The 24,367-nt window shown below is 39.4% G+C and overlaps 1 protein-coding gene across 1 annotated transcript in view; it reads left to right on the top strand.

The window, feature by feature from the left end:
- Positions 1-24,367, top strand: part of WDFY4 (WDFY family member 4) — a 142,928-nt gene that overhangs the window by 69,381 nt on the left and 49,180 nt on the right. The window contains exons 38-43 of the mRNA XM_061459247.1: positions 112-303; positions 847-986; positions 14,349-14,426; positions 15,310-15,513; positions 16,276-16,327; positions 17,681-17,847. Coding sequence (XP_061315231.1) covers positions 112-303; positions 847-986; positions 14,349-14,426; positions 15,310-15,513; positions 16,276-16,327; positions 17,681-17,847 — 833 coding nt within the window. The remainder of the gene's footprint in view (positions 1-111; positions 304-846; positions 987-14,348; positions 14,427-15,309; positions 15,514-16,275; positions 16,328-17,680; positions 17,848-24,367) is intronic.

Below are 24,367 nucleotides of genomic sequence, written 5' to 3'. Positions count from 1 at the left end.
GCTGTTACTCTGGAACAATGTTGTTTCAAACGAGATGTTTTTCCTTTATCTACTGTTTGACTTGTTACACAAAAAAATGATTTTTCATTTGTAGTTTCTTTTGTTTCCTAGTGCATCAGGAGATTCTGAGAACAGTAGAAGCCATCTGGAAGCAGCTCATTTCTCAGAGGCGGCAGGCTCTGGAGGACACTTACAAGATGGATCTTTCTGTAAAAGGAAATGATAGAGAAAGGGACATGAAGTTAACAGAAATCACTCCTTTATGGGAAGAAATTATGACAAAAGCTTGGCAACACTTGATAGGTCTCTGTCTTTTATGGAACGCTTATTGTAGTAAGCTAAGACATTGCAGGAAATGTAGCACTTAGTGGAAAGTCACTGGTGCTTTGGTTATACCCTTCCTCTGCACATCACCTGCCAGATAAAGCAGATTCCCAGTGACTGTCATCAAGGAATGTGATTGTTTTCTGTGTCATGCCCTAGCTGTTCTGTAATCACAGATGATGATGGGTGATGTTGTGGGGCTTGACAATTGTGTCCCATAGGAGAATATAAAAGGGAGGATAATTGGGTGAAGAAGAGTATCCCAATGTGTGTAGTGCTGCAGCGATTCAAAGTTCATGTCTGTGTAATGAAACTGATCTACGGCAGACCTCTGTGAGGTTTTTAAAGATTTGAGGAGTTCCTGCTAATTCAACGCTTCTATATGTAGAAGGACAATCCATCTGGAGTGAGGCACTGCCATTTTCTTGTGTCTTGTGTAACAGGGATACAAATCCTCTAAATTCCCACAGGCTCAACTTCAAGTCTTACGAGTTTGTTTTTTTTTTCTGTTCTGGCCCACAGCATCTGAAAAGAAGCTTCTCCAGCATAAATCAGGGCCAGGCCTGACACAGAGCAAGCACAATTCCTGGAGCGAAAGCCTCTCTTCAGCTATGAAATTGATGCCTGGCCGAAACACAAAGGAAATTACATGCAAATCTGAGGTAACTTCTGCTCTTTGTCTTCCTTAACTGTGTCACTGGTCTGCCTTTACAGCTCTGAAGAGTTTGTCTGGGCTTGGGAGACTTCTCAGTATATCTGTTGAAATGTTCCATTGTAAACGAGACACCCACTGCAGTTAAAGTTCCTTTCCTAGACTACTAAAAATAATCACTAAGAAATAGTCATTGATAAGAAGAACTTCAGTTGGCAGACTTAACATATGATGTATTAATGCATACTTTCTGCTTGAGGCCTAGTTATTGCACTTCCAGTGTCTGAACGGGGCCTATAGGGATGCTGGGGAGGGACTCTTTATTAGGGACTGTAGTGACAGGACAAGGGGTAACGGGTTAAAACTTAAACAGGGGAAGTTCGGGTTAGATATAAGAAAGAAGTTCTTCACTGTGAGAGTGTTGAGGCACTGGAATGGGTTGCCCAGGGAAGTTGTGAATGCTCCATCCGTGGCAGTGTTCAAGGACAGGTTGGACAAAGCCTTGGGTGATATGGTTTAGTGTGAGGTGTCCCTGCCCATGGCAGGGGGGTTGTAACTAGATGATCTTAAGGTCCTTTCCAACCCTGACTGTTCTATGATTCTATGAAAGGAAAAACCTAAGCAATCTGTGTGTGTTTGTGCTCACAGGGCTCTGCTTGTGTCAGAGCGAGGTGAGAGGATGCTAGCTTTACCGCTGCTTTTGACTTACATCGCTTATGTAAATCTTGTCCTTCAGACACTAAATTAGTAAAAATCATCAGGTATTACCATTGTGTTACTGCAGTGCTGAACATATTAAGGTCTTTTTTTCTCCTGCTGAGGAGACAGTGAGTCTGCTACAGCATCAGTTTGGGAGTCTTAACCCTCTAACTCAAGCTATAGCAGATTGCAGCTTTAAACCAATGATGGCTGTTTCAATTCCAGATGTATGGGTGAGAAAGTTTATGATACCCAAGTAATGTGTCTGATAGTACCTTACTGAGCTGCAAACTTTTTCTCAGCATGTCACAGAATCCTTCTTTTTCCTTAAAACCACTTTGCTGCTTAGAGAGTGAGCAAGTTCTTCCCAGGTACATATGTAGACTGTGATGTCATACTGCAGGAGCATTGACTATTTGCCCTGGGGTCTGTTTAATTATTTTTTAAAATTAATTTTGATTATTACAGCTGATTACACCTCAGTGAGCAATGTAATTGATATTTGTAAATGTATCCCAAGGAACATTTTGTACAACATGCTTTTTGCTGTTGAAGGTTAAAGACTCCGTTATTGGTTTTTCCCTAAATATGCCCACATCATTAGTTCTTCCACTGAAGAGGTTGCCATCTGGAAAAGGCAGTGCGGAGACATTACTCAGGCACAAGTGCATGAAATTGGTGTTTCTGCATCTTCTGTCTCTCTTCTGCAAGGAAGCGGTTTGTAATTAAAGGAGCTGGTTTTGGAGGAAACATTACTCATTTGGTGTTATTCCTTATCATGTCAAAGACTGACAGCTCCACAGCTCTGATAAATTGTTCCTCTCAATGAGATATCAAACTACAGCTCCAAACGTTCTTCACCCTCTTTGCCTTTCTCCCTCCAGCCTCTTTGAAAGATTTTGATGCACTTTTCAGGGAGATGAAATCTAAGAGGAAGAAATTCATTTCTTTGCTCCTTAACATCCCTCTTTCTTTGTACACTTCACAAGTAAGGTAAATAGTAAAGATTTCTGCATCAAAGGAAATTGGGAGCACAAATTAAGTTAAAAGCACATGGTATTTGTGCTTTTAACTCTTATTTTTGACCTCACTTAGGTAGTCACTTTAGAAAGTGTTGTAATGTGATTTCAAATAATTTTCTGTGTCTCGGGTGCCTTCTGTATTCATTTGAGGAAAAATCTTCAGATTCTGGCCTCTGCCTTCACTACTACTAGTATGGACCTATATGTCCTGCAGCAATAGGCACCTGGCTGAAACATTGCAATGCAAGGCCAAATAGCAGCATGAACTCATATTGAGAGACAAAGCATTTAAATCTCATAGTGAAATAAAAAATCTTTGCATTTACCAAGAGCTAAGCATGATTGTTCCTAACTGAGCAAAACTTATTAAATTTGACGGAAGTGCAGAAATTCAGCCAGGATTTCAAAACTTTGCTCAATAGAAAAAAGAAATGAGTTGGTTACTTCATTATTTGTCGATTTTCAGTCAACAAGGGAATCAAATTAGGAAGTTCATGCAGTAGTAGCATTTGCTGGAGATTTAAAAAAAAACAAACCAACCCACAACAACAACAAAAAAAACCTTTTCAAAACTATTCACTTTTCATGTGCTGTCATTTACAAGATAAAAGAGTGTTTTTGAGACCAAATCCTCAATCTGTAAAAACCAGCAAAATTCAACCTATTCACTCTAGCAAAGGGTCAGTCCCCAATGTTTCCGCTGTACTTTCACTCAGGATCTCCAGCACCAGTGAAGGCAATGCCCTGCAATTTGGTGACAAATGTCAGAGTTGGTAATCAAACAGAGTTTTGTTTTCCCAGTATTTCTGAATCCACTTCGCTATCTCATGCTGGGATGTGGGCTGTGTCTGGAAGGTATGATCATTCAGAAGCAAAAGCATGATCACATTTCTGGTAGAATGTCAATGATCTGCTCTGGTAATTGTTGTTTTTTTTTTCTGCTTTCTTGGAAGTCTGAGTAGCCATGGAGGAGCAAGAAGAGCACTGTAGAAAGTCAGATTTTTTAATGCTTACAGGTGACAGGTAAATTTGCCAGCAGGAAGGTCTATAAGACTGAATGCAATGCCAAAGGTTTTCAAAGCATTTACTTTCCTGTTTCAAAGTGAGACTTCTGATCTCTTGCTCTTTGCCCTCCCTTCTTCCCAGTCCCTATATCCATACCTAGGATATGTATGTAATTTTTAGGTTAGCAATGGCCAGTTGTTTTTGTCATCTTCAACAAGCTGCAAAAGCATCAAGGGACCACTATAACAATCATATTTCGGTAAGCTGTAAATCAGTCAACAGCTTCTACCATGCAGTGTCATGAGGTTCTTCTTGAGGATGAGTGCCTGAGCAAGGATACAAGCAGCATACTTCTAATGACTGTAAGACACACTGCTTCAGGCGTGTAGATGTAGTTGTTCTTCTATACAAGAAATATAAAGCCTCCTGAGTTTTACCATAGGCCTGATCATGCTTGACCTCTTCTGTTTTGGTTAATTAATCACATTCCTTTATGCCAGAGACCCATGTACCATGAGAGAACAAAATAGAAAAGGTATTTTTAATCCCAGACTTCAGAATGAAGAGGTTAACTGAGACCTTCCAAGTTGTAATTGCAAAACCAGAAACTTTAGTGTAGGATTTTGGTCAGCAAACATACACTTGTGAAGACAGCTATAGATAACAAGCCGATATCTGACCTCCCTTGTGCTAGTTTTGTCATTCTGTCCATTACAAAAGAATTCTTTCTAGTTAAATGATGGGAGAAGACAGCCTCTGAACTCTTAAGGATTTTTGAGCAGTTTGATGGATAGCTTGGTTTCTGCTCTGCTGCCCTTAGTGTATGCAATGTCACTGCAGAGCTAACTGCAAAAGAGCATTTAATGGTGTAGCTCTATGAACCAGAAGATACTGGGTGCAAATTTTGGCTTTACTAGGAATAATTAATTTTTCTTTAGTTGACTGTATAGTAAGAGCCCATCTCTTGTATTTACTTTTGTAAGTAGCAGCCAGATTGTTAAACCCACAGCAAACCTGTAAAAACTGCATCAAAATGTCAGTGAGAGCCTTCTCCATCCCTGTGAATTACTTTCTGAAGTCAGGAGCTTCGAGAAAAGACCTCTTGGCTGAGACTTAAGTCACTGTCAGACACAAAATCTGTTTCACAGTGGCCTTGAACAAAAAAATTTGCTAATTTGAGATGAAGGATGAACAAGCAGAACTTAGTTCACAAAAGCTGAAATGAAGAAGATGATAGAAATATTTGAAGCAAAATCACAGTTATCACTTAAATATTTTTCTTACCACTTACTTGGGCTTTTACCAGCTTTCCAAGTTAACTAAGTTAAAACAAGCAAACATAACGATATTCCTTTGAATAGTTCATCATTTGTGTAACATCTTTATCTTCATAATAGAAGAATAGTTAACATCACTAATTATCTAATTAAGTTCATTAACTATCCACCAACAGTGCACCATGAAGTTGACATTATGTTCTTCTGTCAACAAATGCTTTGATTTCTTAGGAAGTAATTAAAATGTAAATTAGCATGTCATTAGATGCACAAGGGAAGTTTGGAATCAAATATTCATTTCAAAACTGCTCACAGCACACATTTTTTTACTTTGATGAAAGTAGGCACTTTACTATTAATGATGTATATTAAACAATTTCCATTATAATATTATTGTCTTGTTTAATAACTGGCTCAAAGCTAAATTACAGTATGCTGCAGCAAGCTGGAAAAAGTTTCTTTAACTTTGAACAAAGGAATTTTTATGTCCTTTTAAGCAGCTGTCTGACACATTGCTCATTTATCATTTTCAGATTGTTTACAAGATCATAAAGAAATAATTCAACAGGTCAATACGTTAAATAAGAGCTGCATGATGACATCAAATGCAGAGCTGTCTGATTTTATGTAATACAAATCACTAAACTTTCTGGAATATATGGGAATAATTTCCTCATGCATTGAAGATAACTGTTTATCAGAGAAGTTGAAATATAAAGGTTGTATGTTGATGAATACAAATTATTAGGCTGACTCATATCCACAAGCCACTATCCCCACAGTCTGGCCCCTAAAAATCCAGTACTGGTTGTTACAGCAGTTGGTGTGTGACAGCACAATGCACAGTAGAAAAATTATCCTAGCAATTTTTTTTTTCTTAATCTGTATCAGTTTCATATTAAAACCTGAATTAGAAGACATAATATCCCTTACAAAACTTTGTGTGAGTAACTGGTCAGGGGAAGTTCTGTGATTTTAAACTCAGTGGTCTCCTATGGCAGTGAAGTCCCTTCATTTAATTAAAAATGTATGAAAAGATGTTTTTGCTTCCAGAATACTTTTTAAAATATACTTCTGCCTTTCAAGCTAGAGATTATGTCTGGTTCAGGTTTAAGCTTGGGTAAACGATTTCAGTGAGTAGAATTAAATGTTTTAAGCTGTTGATATTAAAATCTCATCTATCAAGTGCTTCTGGTTGCAGTTTTATTTTCGTATAACAGAAGTGATACTAAGAGAGTTGAATGGTATTAATGTGGATGAAAGCAGAGTTTTATTTGATTGCAGACAAAAAGCAGAAAAAAGTGCTAGCCACTGAAATAGAATTTTTTTTCTTTGCTGAATATATAGAAAGACAAGTATTTTTTTCATATTGCTTGGATCAGGTATGTCATTTTATATGCAAAAATTCTGAAATAAATTGTTTTGATTAAGTTACTTTATATGGATTGTTTGATTCAGAAGCCTGAAGTAACAATTTAAACTGAATCAAACTTACATTTTTGTTTTAAAACTTCGATTGGAATCAACATTCTCATCCACAGTTTCCCACAAGAAAATTAGTTTTCATTATTCATTAATTTTTAAATTCTATGTTTGTTCTATTTTTTAAGTAAAAGAATGCATTTTTTTAATCATGTTAGTTATTATTAGAAATTTTTATATGGAGAAGAATTATGAATAAACTTGCTTATCAACAAGTTCTGATTTTATATATGGTGTCTTATCTCATGCAAGGAGCAGTGTAAAACATACACGGGAGTCTGGGTGCCCAAAAAATTAAGTATAAGTTTCTATATAAGACAGCAGGGACTGAAAACTTTGCAGAGCGTGGACTGGATGGCAGTACATGCAAGTAGAGAGCAGGAAATCAAGTCATAGAAATCTCTCTAAGATGAAATTAAATGTTTCTTCTAAGTGAGGGTAAAGTTTGCTACCCTGTGCTGAAGTCTGTGGCCATTGATTTCTTGTTCTCATCCTTGTTAGCCAAATTAAGGAGAAAGCTTGGTTATGCCTATCTGTGTTCCATTCATGCTTTGTGCTTGAGGAGTACAGGTTTGTTCTACAGGCACTAAAAAACTCCAGAAGTAATCTTGTCACCTTTAAATGCATGTTATTTTAGGAAAACTGATAATTTTAGGGACCAGGGAAGAGATGTTTCTTTGTGTTCTGTACTCCGATCTCTAAGCATATGCTAATATTTACAGGATTTTTTGTCAGCTAAAGGATTAGAAGTGCACATTTTTCTTAAATAAAAGCCGTGATTCAATGACCCCATTGCTGTTCCCCATAATGCCTTCACCTTCACCTTCCACTAGAGGTAAAAGGTAATACCTCTGCTGTAACAGGATGGAAATATCAACAGGAGTCCATCAGGAGGCTGAGTGAATTATCCCAAAGTCACAGAGGTAATTCTCAGAGATAGGATTAAAGAACAAACATGTCTTGCCTCCCACTATGCTTTTTTATTAGGGTACAAGTTATTGGTTCTCCCAGGAATTCACCTTCTCAGTAGTATTATCTGTTGAAGGAGCGTATGTATGCACACATATATATATACATACATATATATAGTTGCTATAGTAGTAATGCTTCTGTGCTGCCTGCGTTTAGCTGAAAAATACAGTTTGGAAGTCTCAATACACGAACGCCATACTTTGGGTTTTTCATCTTGAAACCCATCCCTCTGTGTGGGTACATTTATGATGCACTGAAAAATTGAGTTTTTTCTCATTAAGTTTGCTATTCCCCAACCAACTGGCGATGCCAAGAATCCATCCATGATCCTTAGGAGCAGTTGGCACTGTGCATTAACCTCCTAGCGGGTTGAGGCACAAAGCTTCCATGCAACGCTTAACTGCTGGAGCTACAGTCTGTTGAAAAAAAACAAAATGAATTTTGGCAAAGCAACAATAAAATCCACATGGCTATAACAATTTTGTGATTCAAAAGAGTTGGCAAACAAACCATAACATGGAGAGTGTATGCAAAGGACTAGAATAAAGTGCTCTTTAATCTGCTAAGGAAAATGTTATCTCCCTTAGATTAATGCTTGTTAAATGGAGACTAATGAAACATTTTTCCTCTTTAGAAATAAACCTACTTGCTTCCTGGTACATAGTGAATTACTTAAAAGGTAGTCTGATCACAAGATGGATGGGTTAGTGTTTGCACAGGGCAGCTATGTCTCTGATTCACCATGTTAGATTCAGCAAGAGTAGTAGATTTGGAGATGTTAACGCACTTTGTCCCTGTATCTGAATACAGGTGGATTGGAGACTTCACCCAGCTCTTGTAATTTACTATAACACTTGGTAAAACTGCCATGTTAGCTGTAATCTTATTCTCTGCTTGTGATGCTGATGAAGAAAGGATTGATTTATTCTCTCTGATTTATTAGGAAAGGACCAGAAGCATTGGGCTTTAATTGTGCATGTCAGGAGGGGAAGATCTGGTTAAATGTGTGGAAAAAGCAGGAGCATGAGAACTGAATACAAGATAGTTTTCAGACCTCAAAAGAGCTTGTGACCGGAGATCCATGCTGGCTAGTTCATGAAGTCCAGAGGACAGGAGTAGGATGTGAGGCTGTCAAGAGAAGCAATGCTGCACCACAAGCAGATGCCATTTAATGTTGAGCTGCTGGGAGATACATACTTAAGTAAAACTCAACAGTTTGCTCTTTGTAAAATGGCATTTTCTTAATGTTCTTCATCAAAAAAAATGCAGATTTGCTGTTTGATTTGAGGTGGGACAAGTGTATCATGTTAGTATCATGTCATTTTTCTCATTCTAATGATGCTAATTTCCTGTTTCCCTCCTTTGCAGTCATCACCCATAGAGTTTTTAAGCATGTTAATTTGCTACTTTCAAAGGTCAGGTGACGTGTATATGTTATCTATATGTTTGTGCCTTAAATGCTTGGGTTAAAGGCAAATCTGCCCCTCTTTGGTAGCAGACAGCCTGTATACGAGTTGTGAAGTATACGCCTAAACACATCCTGAAACATAGTTGTTTCTTGAATCTGTTTCTTCCATGCATAAACTCTTCACCACTGTCACATATGCTATTGACATGAGGTTTGTTCTGTCCCTGAGAGCTCTTTACCTCTTCAGTTTTTCTGTGCCCACGGAATATTTTCTTAAAACCTAGTGATTGCTTGAATAGCTGTAATTAGATCAAAAAACCTTACATGTAGAATTGCAAAAGCACAAGTTAGAGGAAAAAAAAAATTAGACTCTTCTTGTGATATAAGATTTAATATCTGGTAAATCAGCTAAATTAGAATATGATCTGGCACTGGGAACATAAGGGTAGAAGGGATTTCCAAATTGGTTCATCAAATTCTTTCACCCTTTCACTATTGCATATTGTCACCATATGCATCCCCTTTATTGGTCTATCAGTCTGCTTCAAATTAATTCAGGTTGGGTTTTCCCCATTACCAAACCCCCTTTCCCTCCAACCGGGTCATAGTGACAGGATGTTTCAGAAACTCGTCTTAGTTTGCCCATCTGCAAGCTAAAGAATTTGACCTATTTCATAAGACCTCTGAGATGTACCAGTGAAAAGTGTTATGCAAGAGTAGATACTTTAGTTGTAGCTGCAACACTACATGAATGCTTTTACTGTGTGAGCTTGTATATTTATAATATTTATATTGCTCAGAAGAGCTGAAGTTGTAAATTAATATCTCTGGTTCTAGTCCTCACCAAGAGATGACTAAAGCACATGCATCAAAACAAGTACATGGATATTCTCACTTATCATCCATAGGATTATTTATTTGGCACAGTGAGGGATCTGGATATCTGGGCTTTCCTTTAGCCCTCTTTGCGTGCGGCCAAGTCCACGCTCTTCCAAGTCCAAAATTGTTTTGCCTTGAGGTTTACTTTATTTATTAGGAGTTTTGGCAAATGCTTTGGCGTGCATGTGTGTTCTGTAATACAACACATAGCCTCACTGTTAAGTGATATATATATCTATAAGAATAATAAAAAATCAGACATAAAACATTCCAGAGCTCAGTAAAGAATTGTTAACTTAGAAGTGACACTTCAACTTTTTTTTTTTTTTTTTTTTTACTTTTTTGTTTCAACTTCCTCTTATTACAAGCAGCCTTGCAATTGCTTTAGTTGAAAGAAATTATAGAAAATCCGATCTCTGGTTTTGGTTTGCTTTGGTTTGGTTTTTTTGCATGCTAATTTCTTTGTTTGACAGCATATTTCTTCTTGCTGGTTTTACCTTTCCCCAGTGATAATCATTCTCTCCCCTATTTGCATGAGGTCTCCATGCCGCAAGAGGAGAAATGGGATTTGATTCTTTGGATTTGTTTTTTTTTTAATGGGGAAATAGCTTATAAATTCCATCACCTTTTCAAGCTCTAAATATTGGCTGTGGAATCTGAGGCAGCAAAACAACCTGATTCTGCTTAGAATGTGATTGTCTAAGGCTGCAAAGTAGAGAAATCTGTATAAATAAATACTTACAGCATAGTAACATACTCAGATTTTTTTGAAAGGATAGATCAATATGGCCTTTTAGTCTGCTCTTTCCTACCATGCTCTTTCCTATATTTACACCTGCTTTTATGCATGTAAAACACATTTAAGTTCATCATCATCATGGCTTGACTTTGTGAACGAAGATTTCAGAAGGGCTTTACCCACGCTTACTACAAGCGAGCCGATGACTAAAAAGGCCAGTGTGGGATAGGCAAATCTGGTTGCAAAAAGCACACAAAAGTTCTCCTTGGGTGGTATAGGCAGGGCATGATTCTTTCTACATTGTCTTTTCTTGTCGAGACTAATTCTGCGTGTTACCAATATTACAAGTATCAAAGCTGGCATATTGTTTTGGTCAAGATAGATATTGCAGTGTGGCACTATTGTGTTTTATACAGGGTTGCCATTTTAAAGGATAACCACCTACAATTCTTAATGGAAACTGTTTGTTTGTTAGAAATTTGGTTTTGTTTGTTAGTTTTGTTGGGTTTTGTTTATTAGGTTTTTTTTCCAATCACAGAGATCTCCAATTTTGTTAACTGTTCATTTAATTTTGCAACCAGATGGTTTTCCTGTGAGGATGATCATCAGGGACATGTTCATCTGGTTGAAGATGGCTAGATATAGCATTCAGAAGCCAAAATGGTTAGTCTTCAGTTCACCAAATGTGGCTAGTGGAATTTTTCCTTCTTAGGAGCCTTCATATGTTTCAAAGGCTAGAAGCTGGGTCAGTGAAGTTTGTGAGAATCTCTTCAATGTGGCTTTGACCTTAGGGGTCTGATCGGTGACCATAAGCAAAATCCAAACTACAAGCAACTTTGAAACAGCTGCCAGTAGAGCACTGACTAGGCTTGAATAGCCTGTGGGTATCTGAAATGCTTGTTAATACCTGGAGGAATTGGCTGTGTACTGTGAATGGCTTTTACCCTGTGTCCACATGGAGCTGGGAACTCAGCTTTTCTCCTATACTGAGCCCAGCTCAATAGCACAGAGATGATGTTGATTTCTAGGTCACCCTTTATGGGAGTTTTATATGAATTATGGAATAGTTTTGTGAGGCCACAACTGTGATTACAGGTTTAATGATGCTTTAAACAAACAAAAATGTAATGACTTTCATCAGTGTGAAAAAAGGAGCTTCCTGCAGGGAAACACCAATAAATGTGACTTCGCGGCAGGGGCACAGGCCTGGCTGGCAGCCAGCAGTAATCAGCACACCACATAGACCTTGTGTGTTAACTTAATTATAGCACAGTGCAAGCAGCAGCTAGATAGTTTGCTGTGAGGAATCACTGCCAGCGTGGCACAGAGTCCATGCATTTAAAAGTTACCCATCTGATCCATGGCTTTAGGTAGTGAGAGGCTGGGACTTTGACAGCCAGTTTAGCTTTGTGCTGTGACTCATAGCAGTATCACCTTTGTCAAGGAAGTTTAGATGGGCATGAGAGCCTTGGAATGGTACACTATCCTCTCCTGCGTAACAAAACAAATGTAGTAACTATCCTTGTGTTTGCCTAGAAAAGTCTGTGTTACAAGACTCAGACTTTGGTTTGATTTGGTTGCTTGGGTTTTAGTTACAAATCAGGAGGTTGGTTACTTAGACCACGGGACTTGCTTTGGGAGGGAAGGTCTGCTGGGAGCTGATGGGGCCAGTCTTGACAGAAGGGGAAGAACTGCTTTGGTAGACTTGCCAGGCTGGTCAAGGCAGCTTTAAACTAGATTTGCTGGGGAAAAGCAGCAGTGATTCTTCCCAAAACTACCAGTCAGATGTCAGCACATGTAATGAATGCTTGGAATGATGCAGAGCTGCTCCAGCCAATGAGTCAGATTTATTCAGAGCTCGACTTAGATGCCTGCATACAAACACTCATAGTATGGAGAATAAACAAGAGCAATTAGAGATGTGCACGTCTACAGGTATGTGATATCACTGGCATCATGGAAACATGGAAAAGAGAAGGCTGCGTGGAGACCTCATAGGAGCCTTCCGGTATCTGAAGGAGGCCTACAAGGATAACAGATAGGGACTCTTCATCGGGGGCTATAGTGATAGGACAAAGGGTAATGGGTTTCAATTTAAACAGGGAAATTTCAGTTTAGATATAAGGAAGAAGTTCTTTACTGTGAGGATGGTGAGGCACTGAAACAGGTTGCCCAAAGAAGTGGTAAATACTCCATCACTGGCAGCATTCAAGGTGAGTTTGGACAGAGCCTTGGGAACATGGTCTAGTGTGAAGTGTCCCTGCCAATGGCAGGGGGTTTGGAACTAGTTGATCTAAGGTCCTTTCCAACCCTAACCATTCTATGATTCTATGACTGTAGAAAGTCCTGTGAGTGTTGGACAGACTGTTAAAACAGAGTCCTGTGCTGGTTTTTCAACTGTCTTAATTCAATAAGATAAAACAAGCCAGTAGTTTACTCTGCAGTTGTTCAGTGCTTCAGGTATGCACACAGCCTTTCCATATGCTTTGTCTCTCTGATCAGGCAAAGTAAATGTCATGAGAACACTTTACTTCAAGTCCATTTGGTACCCAGAATTTCATAAATAGCTAGGAGAAAGTGGGGAACAAGCCTAGCATTCTCAAAGCTGGAAACTTGTCTTTGATTAAAGTTTAAATTTGATGAATTAATATGATAATGAATGTCCTAGGTTGTATTTTGTAGTTATTTGCACGATGATTTGGCACCTGAGATACTCCATTGAGTTTAATAATGTTTCTGCTGATCTTTTCAAAAGGGAGGCTCAGGTAGGATGTGCTGTTTGAAATTCTCTGGTTTGTGTTCTGTGTAGATCTTGGCTGTGTGAACTTTGTGACTCCAAAACCTGTGGGTTTTGGTTGAGTAGTTAAGATAATGAAACCCATTTCATTTCCCTGCTCCCTAAGTTTAAGGATCCCACACAGTAGTCCATTGTTTATGATTTTAGCATGTGTTACTCTGAGGTTAGTATTATAGTCTCTGGATTTTGGTTGGAGAGGTAGTGTTTTAGGGCAATAGCATGTCTTGCTAAAGATCACAAAACAATTCTTTTGCATAATGGGGACTGCAACTTGTAATTTCATGACAGCAGTTCATCAGTCTTGTACTTGCACAGAGACCCTTAGCTTGAGAAGTTAGTTCCAATAAAACACCAGATGCAAGTTCATTGTTCTATGAGTCTAGTGCATTCGTGAAGGAAAGATGGCCAGGAAGTTCTGTCAGACTGCTTTAGAAAACATGTATTACCAGAAGCATCTGAATAGCACTGGGGTTTAGGGCATGTCTGTGCTCTGTAGTGGAGCAGAGGCGGTTATTATAGGTGTCAGCTCTACAAATTCCCAGTTCTAGCTCTAGCTTAAACATGTGTACATCACAGTTCCATTAACTAGTGTATTTATACTCCAAATCTCTAATTGTCAGAAGACTTAGGCCCCTAAATCTCAAAAATGTTTCTGGAAACAGTTGGTTTCCTGCCTGCAAAAAGGGGCCATGCACTGTTCCTTTGCAGTTCATGCAGGAAGGAGCAGGCCTATTGTTACGCATCCTTACATCAGTTGGGGTCTCTACAAAGAGATTAATTGTCTTTTATGCTATGTGCAGTTCTAATTCAGCTCCAAAAAGAGGAACCTTAAATGTTATTTGCTGTTATTTTCCTCCTTTTGAGTAGTTCCACTACTCAAAATCATGGTATGTTTATCTTTGTGGTGAAAGTGTGCAGCTTGCTCTCAGATGATGGCCTCACCACTATCCTGTCTGGAGAGTCACCAGACTTGCAGTCACAGGCCATATTCCCTAATTTTTCTTGTAAATGAGCAGCTAATGGCATCCTCTGCCTTTCACAGAGTGTACACCGGCCGCACCTTCGTGTAATGTGTCACAATGTTTCTTCCAGGGATTTGTATCATGTATGGAGCAATACCGAAGGACTGGGCAGGAGCTGTATGCCTCTTTGCACAAGAACCACATACAGGTAAAGAACAGGAATGTTGTTCAACAGCTTTCAGTTGCCAGAAGGATGATTTTGGACTACCCTGAGAAAGCAGGCATTTCAGAAGTGAGATGAGTAGTATGCCCAAAGGAATGCAGAGAGTTGATAAGTCAATACTCCACTCCTGACATCACCACTGAGGTGTGATAAAGCCTCACCAATCAGATTCCTCACTTTATCTTCAGAAGCCTTTTTTCTTTGGTTTAAATAAATTATTCTGCTCTCACAATGGCAGAAAGTGAGAATTTTGACCTTCTCTTAGTAGCCAGTAAAACTTTTCAGAAGGCTTCAATCACAGCCAGTAAAATCTCACTGTTTCTGTTTCAGTGTTGGCTATCAAGGACCAACAAGCATTTCATTCTTTAAGATTCTTACCTCCTATCTCTTTTAAATTGATATTTTAGTGCCCCCAGTTTCCTGCACACACTTCCTAAGTAGAAATAATTCAATTTTTGCCATGCTTGGAGGGAGTACAGTAGACCTCTGATTGAGATTTTCAGACTGTGTTTTCAGTGAACATGGTTGTTGTCATTTGACACAAACATTAACCAGATAAAAATGGAGTGATGCTGTTCTTCTGGCTTACTGCTTTTGAGTTGGAAACATAATGAAAGCAGCCATTTTCAAGGAGGTTGAGGTTTACAACATGCTTATATTTGTCACTGTATCTTAGTTTAAGTAGTAGCATCTCACACAGCACACTTTCAGTGGTCAGCTGTACCTGTGTTTTCTGGGTCTGCAGCCCTTCCTCTGTAGTAGTCCTAACCAGTAGGCTGGGTAAATCCCTCTGAATTGCTAGAGTGGTGCCATTGCTGGGTGGGAGGGAAGTGTACAAAAGGTGGCACAAGGTGGTTCTGTCCCACAGATGCTGCAGTGTGGTTACAGCAAAGCAGCCAAGGACTGGATGATACTTGAGGAGCAACTTTTCTATAGAAGGGGCCCATGGAGAGATGCATCACGATCGTTTGATCCACAATGGATTCTTGATTGTTATGAAGGGCCTTCACGAATGCGGAGGAGGATTCAACTTGTAAACACCCAAGCAACAAGGATGCAAATGAAGAGTGAGGTAGAAAGCATTTGCAGGACGCACACGATTTCTGTCGCAGTTGCTGGTGACTTTTTTTCCTCTGGTTCTCACCACCTCTGGTTCTCTATTGACTCATCAATATGCTATGAAATGCATAGAGAACTTACTGAACAGGTCTGGTTTCGAGAGACTAAGAGGGGCTGCAATGTGGTTAGCAGCCACAGAATTATTTTTCCTCCTTTCTGTTATAAGATCTCCCCAGACAGATGAAAGCATAACCCAAGCATACTTTCTGTCTTGTAATCTCATGGGCACAGTGCTTCCCGATGTATGCAACAGAGTCCAGTTAGAAGGGTGCACTGTCCTGTTAGTCTTATGTTTCGTAGGGATGATCAAAAAGGGAATTAGAGCGGTTTGAACTAAGCATTGAAATGTGGGGTATTTACTACTGTCTGTCTGAGTATCTAAGTGCCAAATCCTACCAACCTAGCAAATGCTTCAGCATTTCAATATTATCAGGAAGTTCCCATTTCTAGCACATTTCCAGCTGTCATGTGAAGCTTGGATTCTGGCAGCTTTTTGTAGGGTCTTCTTTGAAAAGACAATATTCCTTTTGCCTAACAGTTAATATTTGTTCCTACATTTGATTGTTCCTTTGGGTCTTTTCAAATAAGTTTATCTGAATTTCCAAGGCATATATTTGCAATATAGTTCCAAATCCGTGTTTTTCTCTACAACAAGGTTCTGAATTATGTTTATCTTCTGCATATTGCACTCTAGTCATACCTAATCTCTTTTCAGGTTCTCATGGGAAACAGAAATGAGACCACCTCCTCTGCTGAAGTGAGCCCAGGTAATGTTTTAGGGCTAAAATCACATCATCAAAAGGGTAGACACAAACAGACAAAGAGAATTAGAGTTAGTGAATGGATTTCTAGGTCAGAATTTCTTCTAACGAAAAAACCCTTATTGTCAGTTCTCTGGACTGAAATGTCACTGTAACATCAGGGGAAAAAACAATGCAATTGTTATAGGTGGTGTATAAACTGCCTTCAAAATTTGTTGCTCTCTTGTTGCCACCAGAAAGATCTCAAAGTAAAAAAGCTATCTTGAAAGTATTGAGCATCCTTGGCCACTTGGAAAGCTTCCAGCTGCCTAAACTCAGAAGAAAAAGTGTGGACTTTCCCTCTGGTTTTAGTAGACACTCCAGTTCTGCCTCTGAAACAGCATATAAAACCAGGTGATAGATAGCTCAGAGAAGTGGTAATAGGAAATGTAACTTTCCAAGAATGTGGAAAAAAAAGGTGGAGAGTGGAAGGAAATCATCAAGAATATTAATATGTCAAATTGTTATTTAGCATTCAAAGTAGAAGCAGATTTTTCAAAATGCGATCATTACATCAACACTTTTCTTTTTCCAAGGCCAGATTTTCTGTTACACAAGACATTAAAAGAGGATATCTTGGGGTGAAATATGGTACAGAAGTCAATAGTTAATGGCGGGGGGGTGGGGGTGGGGGTGGGGGTTGGGCAGGGATGGGGAAAGACCCCAACTTTGAAAAAGAGCTGTAGTTTGGAAATGTTAGCCAGGTCTAAGGTTGTGGGTTTCAGCCACCTTTATGGCTGCTTTATGTCAAGCTTCTAGTGTATGTAGTGTAAACTGTTGGAAATAGGCAGGGTTGTTGTATGCTTTTATTGTGATAGGGCCTACCAAATAAGTGATAATGGAGCTCATTGTTCAACAAGACTGAAGTACTATGTAGTTTCTGCATGAAAGTGATTACACTCTACCCAATAGGAAGGCTGATCGTGCCTTCCTTAACTGTGTGCACTACGTAAAGTTGCAAAACCTGGGACACAGCTTGGACAAGATATGAGTGGATTGTCTCTCTTTGGATTCTATTCAGATTCTGCTCAGTGCATGCTCCCAAAAGACTACCATTTTCAGTTTCTCTTAATTTTTTAATCATCAGTGATTATAGGAATTTAGGTTGAATTATGACTGATTGCAGCTACACGGTTTTAGTTCCCTGAGCTAAGCATCCTTCCTTAGCAGTCACGGATTCTACTCCTTTCTTGCCTGTTTTTTTCAGAGAAATAATGCTATTTCCCAAGGTAGAACAGATTGAGTTAAAGTCTAAATTGCAAATGCTTTTGGTGTCATCCTACTGCCTCTAAAACTGCAATCTCTTTTATACTGATATAGGAGAGCTGACATTAAATGGAGCAGAAAGCGAGATGGATAAGAAGGGATTGGATTGCAACCAGCTAACGTTCTTCCCTGCTCTACATGAAAGTTTCCATTCAGAAGACTTCTTGGAACTGTGTGTGGAGAGACAAATTATATTGCAGGAGTTTGCAGAGAGTGAAAAGGTAGGAAATAAAAACTAGAACATTTTCTCTGGAGAGATGGCATTTTAGAGGATGAATTGGATGTGGAGGCCTACCTGTTCCTTTCAGTTTGGGGTTCAGATTTACTTAGGCTACAGTAAGGGTCATCACTGTTTCCTAAAAGCAATCACAACTCCCATATGGACTTATTGTTGAAAAGTATTTAACATTAACTCTTTGAAGAAACAGAAAAAAATCTTGGCATGTGACCAAAGTATTCTCATACCTGTGAGGCAGTATTTTCTAAATTTGCCAGAGACATGGCTAATTATGAGGCTGAGAATTCATGTCCTGCTTCCCCACCTTTACTCAGGCTCAGAGCAGTGCTTGGATCAAATTTGATTTTTCATTTATTACCTCTAGAAAAGTATGCCGATTTGTATAGGCTGCTAGTTCAGTGATGTATAAATCTCTTCCTGCTGAATACCAGAAAATATTTTCGTCCTCTCTTCCTATGCCTTTTTCTTTTCTGCTCCCCCATGAGTACTGGAAAGATCTGATTTTTTGCAGTGTACCTGTTTTATCCAGTAGCATCATTAGCCCAAGAGTTAGCATCCCAAAGTAGAAGCTGAAGGTCAGACTTGAAGTATTTAAACTCAGCCATCACAGTGCTGTGACAGTCATATATATAGAAATAATTATTTTATTTTTATGTCTCAATGCCATTGCTAAATTTTCCTAATGCTTTGGTAATGTCTGGGGGGTCATATTCATGTTCTCTAACATGAAGGCTTCATCCTGCTATAAGAGCTGTTGGTACACTCTCTGTCTGTACAACATAATTAATTTCCCTGCCCCTCCTCCTTTTTTTCTCCTCACCCCCTTCTCTCCAGCAGAAGAAGACATGCATGAAAATGTAAGGCATGTTTTCCATGCACTGATCTCATTTTGAGCCTTAAGGCTGGCTGTCTTTTCTCCATGTAACTCCACAGGAAGCCCTCAGAAACGCCAGGCATGTTTTTTTCCAGCAGCAGTCACTGTGTTGCCGAGCTGACAGAAGTATTAAAAAAGGCAGTAGGGGGTGACATTAGCTGTCCTGTGCTCACTTAGTGCGCTGCGGTCCTGCCTCATAAATGGCTGCCTCGTGGGCTGTTTGCGCTTTAAGCAGGCAACTGGAACCATCCTACCTACTACACTGCACAGGAAAGTCATTGCGATGCTTTGGCAGATACTAGATTGATTTCTGGAACACAAGGGTACCTTGTCTGGAAAGTGATAGTTGTTTTATAGTGTTACCCAGTATTATTATTTTTTTTTTTTTGCATTGCTATTAAACAGATACTTTTGTACATATTCAGATATACGAGATGTCTTTTTTTGCAGAAGCAGTAGATCAAATGTTATTGACATTGTTGGTTCAGAGTCTGTTCCTCAGCAAGTTAAATATGAAGAATATGCAGGTGCAGGTGGGATATTCTTATTGCTAATATCATCTAAATTTTTGGTTCATATTACTTGAAAAACGAAACAGAAAACATTTCTAGGCATTCCTATGAAAATAAATTTAAGTATTCAAACAATATGAATTTACCACTTGGACTGCAAGAGAAAGGGACTATAAAAGAGAAAGCAAATGGATATAGTTTGAGTATAGGCTAAAGGATGCTACTGAATGGTTAGTCCCTGAGAGAGTGGGGACTAATCATATGAGGGAGCAGTTATGCTCTGCATGTTTGAACATCACCCAGACCATGCAAAAGAGTCCTTTAAATGTGTTCTTTTTTTTTGTCCCATTTTAAAAGCAATATCTACCCATAGACAAATGCGTTTCCCAGATTTCAAAGTCAAACACTCTGAATTTAGAATATGCCAGAAATCAATAAATTAATGCCAGATCTGTGCAATCACAGTACTCAATGACATATTCACTTGCTGATTTTATTGTAAGACTATCCATTTTGCTTTACCAGTACAAAGAGTGGAAGGTATGTATATCCAAATCCATACCTTCAAAGGAGTATTTAGTTTTATTAACTATAATTCTGTCTCTTCCAGTCAGGATCTTTGTAATATATATAACTGTAGCTTCTGTGTTTTGCAGCTAGCAGGAATGCTATAGACTCCAGTCATCTTCCTTACACAGAGTTAATATATCACTAAAATATATCCCTCCTGAGCAAATTCTGAAAACATAGTATTTATTCCTGTGGTTACATAATGACATAATGCATATACAAAGGGGCTGAATTCAAGCTGACATCTGAAGATACAATTTTGCAATCATAATAATACTTTTTTTAAATTGTGTGTCATTCCCAAAGCTTAAAAACGGAAGCCTCTCTCAGGCCTCCCAGGAATAACAGACTAATGGCAGAGATGGAGGCTCAGGGCAGTTGCTTGCAGACTAGAGGAGAATGGTGGGCTGGTAGCTGAGATATTTTGTTGCTTCACCTCCTCCCATACAGATGGGTCCAGCAGGGACCACTTGTGAAAGCTGGGCAAGAGAACTCTTCATGGTATGCCTGGGACAAATGTGGCTTTGACCTCAAAGGTGGGAATTGAGTCATGTCATTGCTGAATGTTTAGAACTGGTGTTGTAGTTACAGTAAAGTGGTATCTATGGTATTATGCCCAAAGCAGAAGGAGATGGTTTTATTTCTGCACAGAAGTTAATGTATCAGGATATATCAGACTGCAAGTGCAGATTTACAGATTGTTTCTGTTAGGGCTGTCACTTCAGAAGTTACTGAGCTGTCATACTCTGGCTGCTTGGTTATAGTTTTTGCTGAAAAGTCATTGAAGTTATAGTATGTGAAGATTATATTTTGCATTTATCTTTAGTGTGCTGAGACTGCACACACCCTATGCATGGAAGGAGATGTTACACAACGTGTGTTGCTGCTGAATTTTGCAATAGAAATGCAAATAGGATCCTGTCCTGGCCTAATCTATCAACATGCCAACTAAAAGCAGAGACAGCTCTTTAAATAACCCTAGTTTACCAGCAGAGACAGGGAGATCGGATACCTGTATCTGCAATCTGAGCCCCCAAGTGCAAGATTACCTCCCTGGTCTTTACAATCCTAAAGAAGTCCTGCCAGGTTGTTAATGTGTGGTTAGCATGTACTAGATGAAGAAAGTGTTGGGAGGCTTGGGGAATGGTTTTGGTGTAGAAATTCTGAATTTTGGAAAATAGTAAATCTCTGTTTGCCAGCAAGTCATTCAAGACTAAGAAATCCAAGCAGCTGGAGTAGTGAATCTGAAGTTAACAAGAGGGCATGACCTAGCAGAAATCTGGGCACAATGCCTTTCCTTGAAAGAGGGGCTGGAGAGATCACAGGACATGGTAGGAGCAGTAATAGAAGGGACTAGCATAAATCTGAGGGAGTGGGATCCATGACTGGGAGAAAGGAGCTGATTAAAGAATAGGCTCAATTGAAAGAGGGAGCAACTGTAAAGTTCTGCATTTAGGACTGGCGGAATGATGTAAGGGGTCTGCATTCACTTGGTGGAGCCAGTATTTTTAGAAGCATCAGCACCTCCCTCTGCAGTTCTCAGAAACGCAGAATACCAAAGCAGGCTGTTTTCATGGGAATGCTCTTACAATTCATCTGAGCATGAGGATGTAGCAGTACAGAGCATTAAACATGCTGACGTGCAGTAGGAACAGAGCCTAGCTATGTGGTCAAAGCAAAGAACTCAGAAGCCAGGTCCTTGTCACAAGCCGTTTCCCTTTTCTGTGTCTTAAGTTTCTCATCTTCCCTCCCTCCTCCAGGAGCAGAGGTTGTGATGGCTACTCCACTGCAGGAAGGAGTGCTAAGCAGTAGTAGGGGTTTTCAGTGTGAAACTCTTCCTGTGTTCAGATGGGAGCATATGAAGAAGGACATAGTGTGGCAGATGATTACTCGTCTGACTTGCTCTATCTGGGTTTCTGCTATAGTAGAGAAGATACTGGGAGCCCTTTCTCCAGCCTGTGCACCTCTACCTGTACCACAGCTCAGGGAACAGCTTTGCTAGTAGGTGCAAATGACAGGGTCTGACTCATGCTCTAAGTGTCACTAAGAAAAAAGCCCAGAGCATCTTTAGCCAGATCTCTGCTCTTCTGGATATGCTCCTTCACCACACTACTTTGTTCCAGAGATATACTTCCTAGTAGTCTCCCTTCATATCTGCTTCTGGGTTCGTTTGGGTTTTTTGTTTGGATTTTGTTTGTTTGGTTTGGTTTGGTTTTTTTTGCTGTCTTGGGGGGGGGTGGGATTTTTTTTTTTGCTTTAAGTGTTCTCCTTAATGAAAAATGTCTTTCAATTGTAAGGCTGTAGCTGCCCTCTGGATCTCTTCAGGGCTCCAAAAACCCAGGTCCCTGACTGCCGCCTCAAGCAAGCACAGCTGATTTCCTAAAGCTCTTTCTGTAGAATGATGCAGCAAGGAAAGGAGCAGGCAGGCTTTGCTGTGGTTCTTACCTAGAGAGCCATAGGAGTAGTGGTAAGGGCATGAACTTGTGTGAGCTGAACTAAGGGGAAATTTAAAGAATAGTGTTAGTTTTTGGCAGCTTTTTTTTCTTTTTTTTTTTTTTGAGAGGAGCGTGGAGTGTAAGAGGTATGAGCACAATGCAATTGGAACTGTCTTCCAGATGCTATCATCAGCTAAGGGGTGCTGGCCTCTCTGGCTCGTGATGGGCTGGGACAGATGTCAGCTTTCATTACAGAAAGCAAGCACAAAGAGCAGTCCCAGTGCCCACAGCTATGTACAAGACAAGCACCACCTTCTGCCACCCTCTTTTCTCACAGATATCTGATATTCTTTCCTTGCAACATTTGGGAAGTTGGTAAAACCTGAGAAGTGCACACAGAAACACTTCCTACATGGGGTTTTTGCTCCAGTGAAGTAAGAGAGGGAGGGTGAGTAGAGGCTATCTGCAATAAAAGGGATGTGTCCTGGGTCTTCTAAAGCTAAGCTGTAACCACAAGGATTGCTTTCTAGTGATTGCAAATGGCTTCACTCAAGTATGAGCAGAAGAAATTTGATCTCACGTTTGTAACAGTTCAAATGTGACAAAACTTGAGCCTAGAGCCCCCACCACTAAAGACTAGGCTAAGCGGATTTAATTTCCTTTGATCGCTGAGCAGCTGGTAAGAGTGAAGCAACCTGTCATGTATCCTTAAGTTGTGATTTATGAGACGTGTGTGACAGTTTCAGAGTAAGATGAGACTTAAACATCGACCAAACCAACAGTCATTGCAGGGAAGGTCTTGTGAGTAGCACAGAGAGGAGGTGGGATTGTATTGCTCTTGCCATGATAACACATTATTTGCTTCCCCAGCAAAAGTTGTGAAAGCAATGTATTTGATTTCATCTGCTCATAGTCATTTTAAACTCTGCGGCCCTAAATAACGTTAACCCTACTTTATGGACAAGTTCTTTGTAGCTGGTACACCCTGGGATCCCTCAATACACCAGAGAAAGGACAGAGAGAGTATATAACTACAGGTTTCATCTCTGTGATTCATGATACAGTGGTGCCTGAATGTGTTGCTTTCATGTGTATCATGCAAAGTTATTGTAGCTGTTGCTGAGCAAATGATTAGAGATATCTATGAGTGTTTATAGAAAAACATAAGATGTGACAATGAGTAGGAAGGGGCTTTAGGAAGTTCCCTAAAGCCACTGGATGTTGAGAAGGTATATGAAGATCAAGAATCACTCCTTACCTAGCTTGTTTCTTATACTCTTTCCATAAGCTTCTGTTACTAAGATGCAGGATAGTTAATTAGATGGGCATCTGAACTGACTTGGAGTAGCCATTCTTTTGTCCTTATTCTGTAAAAATGCTGTGTTCAGGAGATTTGTATGGGATGGGTAAATGTGTTCCACTGACATGATTTTGTGACTTTAATTTCCTTGCATTGTGTTTTTCCCTGGAGGAGCCATGTTAACACTACTAGAGTCTGCAGGAATAGATGGCTAATGCTAACCTCCTCCAGGGTTTTTGAAAACTGTGTGAAAACTGTTTGCATCAGGTAATTCCTTTGGAAATCTGCCTCTTTAACTCCAGAGCAGATATGTTTGTATTGCTATTTGCTTAAATGCAACTGGAACATTTACAAACAGCTCTTCTGAAAAACAAGAAAGAAAGAAAAAAAACTAAAACCATGTCTTTAATTCCCACTTACATCTGAATGAACAGAGCAATCAAGAGATGCAGGGCTCTGGGCAATACCTTAGAAGGTAAATCAATTATTTTATGTCATGTTTACTTCATTGATTAATGATTTTTAGTGGCTGGTGGACTGGATTTTGTTCTGTTTTGAAAGAAAAGGAAAGTTTTTATTTAATCTATGGTAATTTCAGGCTGCTTGGTGTTTCAATGCAAGACTAGGTACAAAACTGTTATGGTAGGGGTTCAGTAGTACATCTCTTTGTCAGATCTTTATTACTCACCTGAAATAAAATGAGCCCTGCTCTCCAAATAAGAACAATTGACTCGGCCCACGGGCCTTAGGATTTCTAACAGTGCAAATGTGTTTAATTCTATTGGGGGTGATATAAAACTGAAGAAATGGAT

This window comes from Pezoporus flaviventris, unplaced genomic scaffold (genome assembly GCF_033815535.1).
Source record: "Pezoporus flaviventris isolate CSIRO_AGI_PZ_B2104156 unplaced genomic scaffold, CSIRO_AGI_Pfla_v1 ptg000029l, whole genome shotgun sequence".
NCBI lineage: Eukaryota > Metazoa > Chordata > Aves > Psittaciformes > Psittacidae > Pezoporus > Pezoporus flaviventris.
Note: the sequence above shows the minus strand (reverse complement) of the source record. Positions and strands in the feature narration are given on the sequence as shown.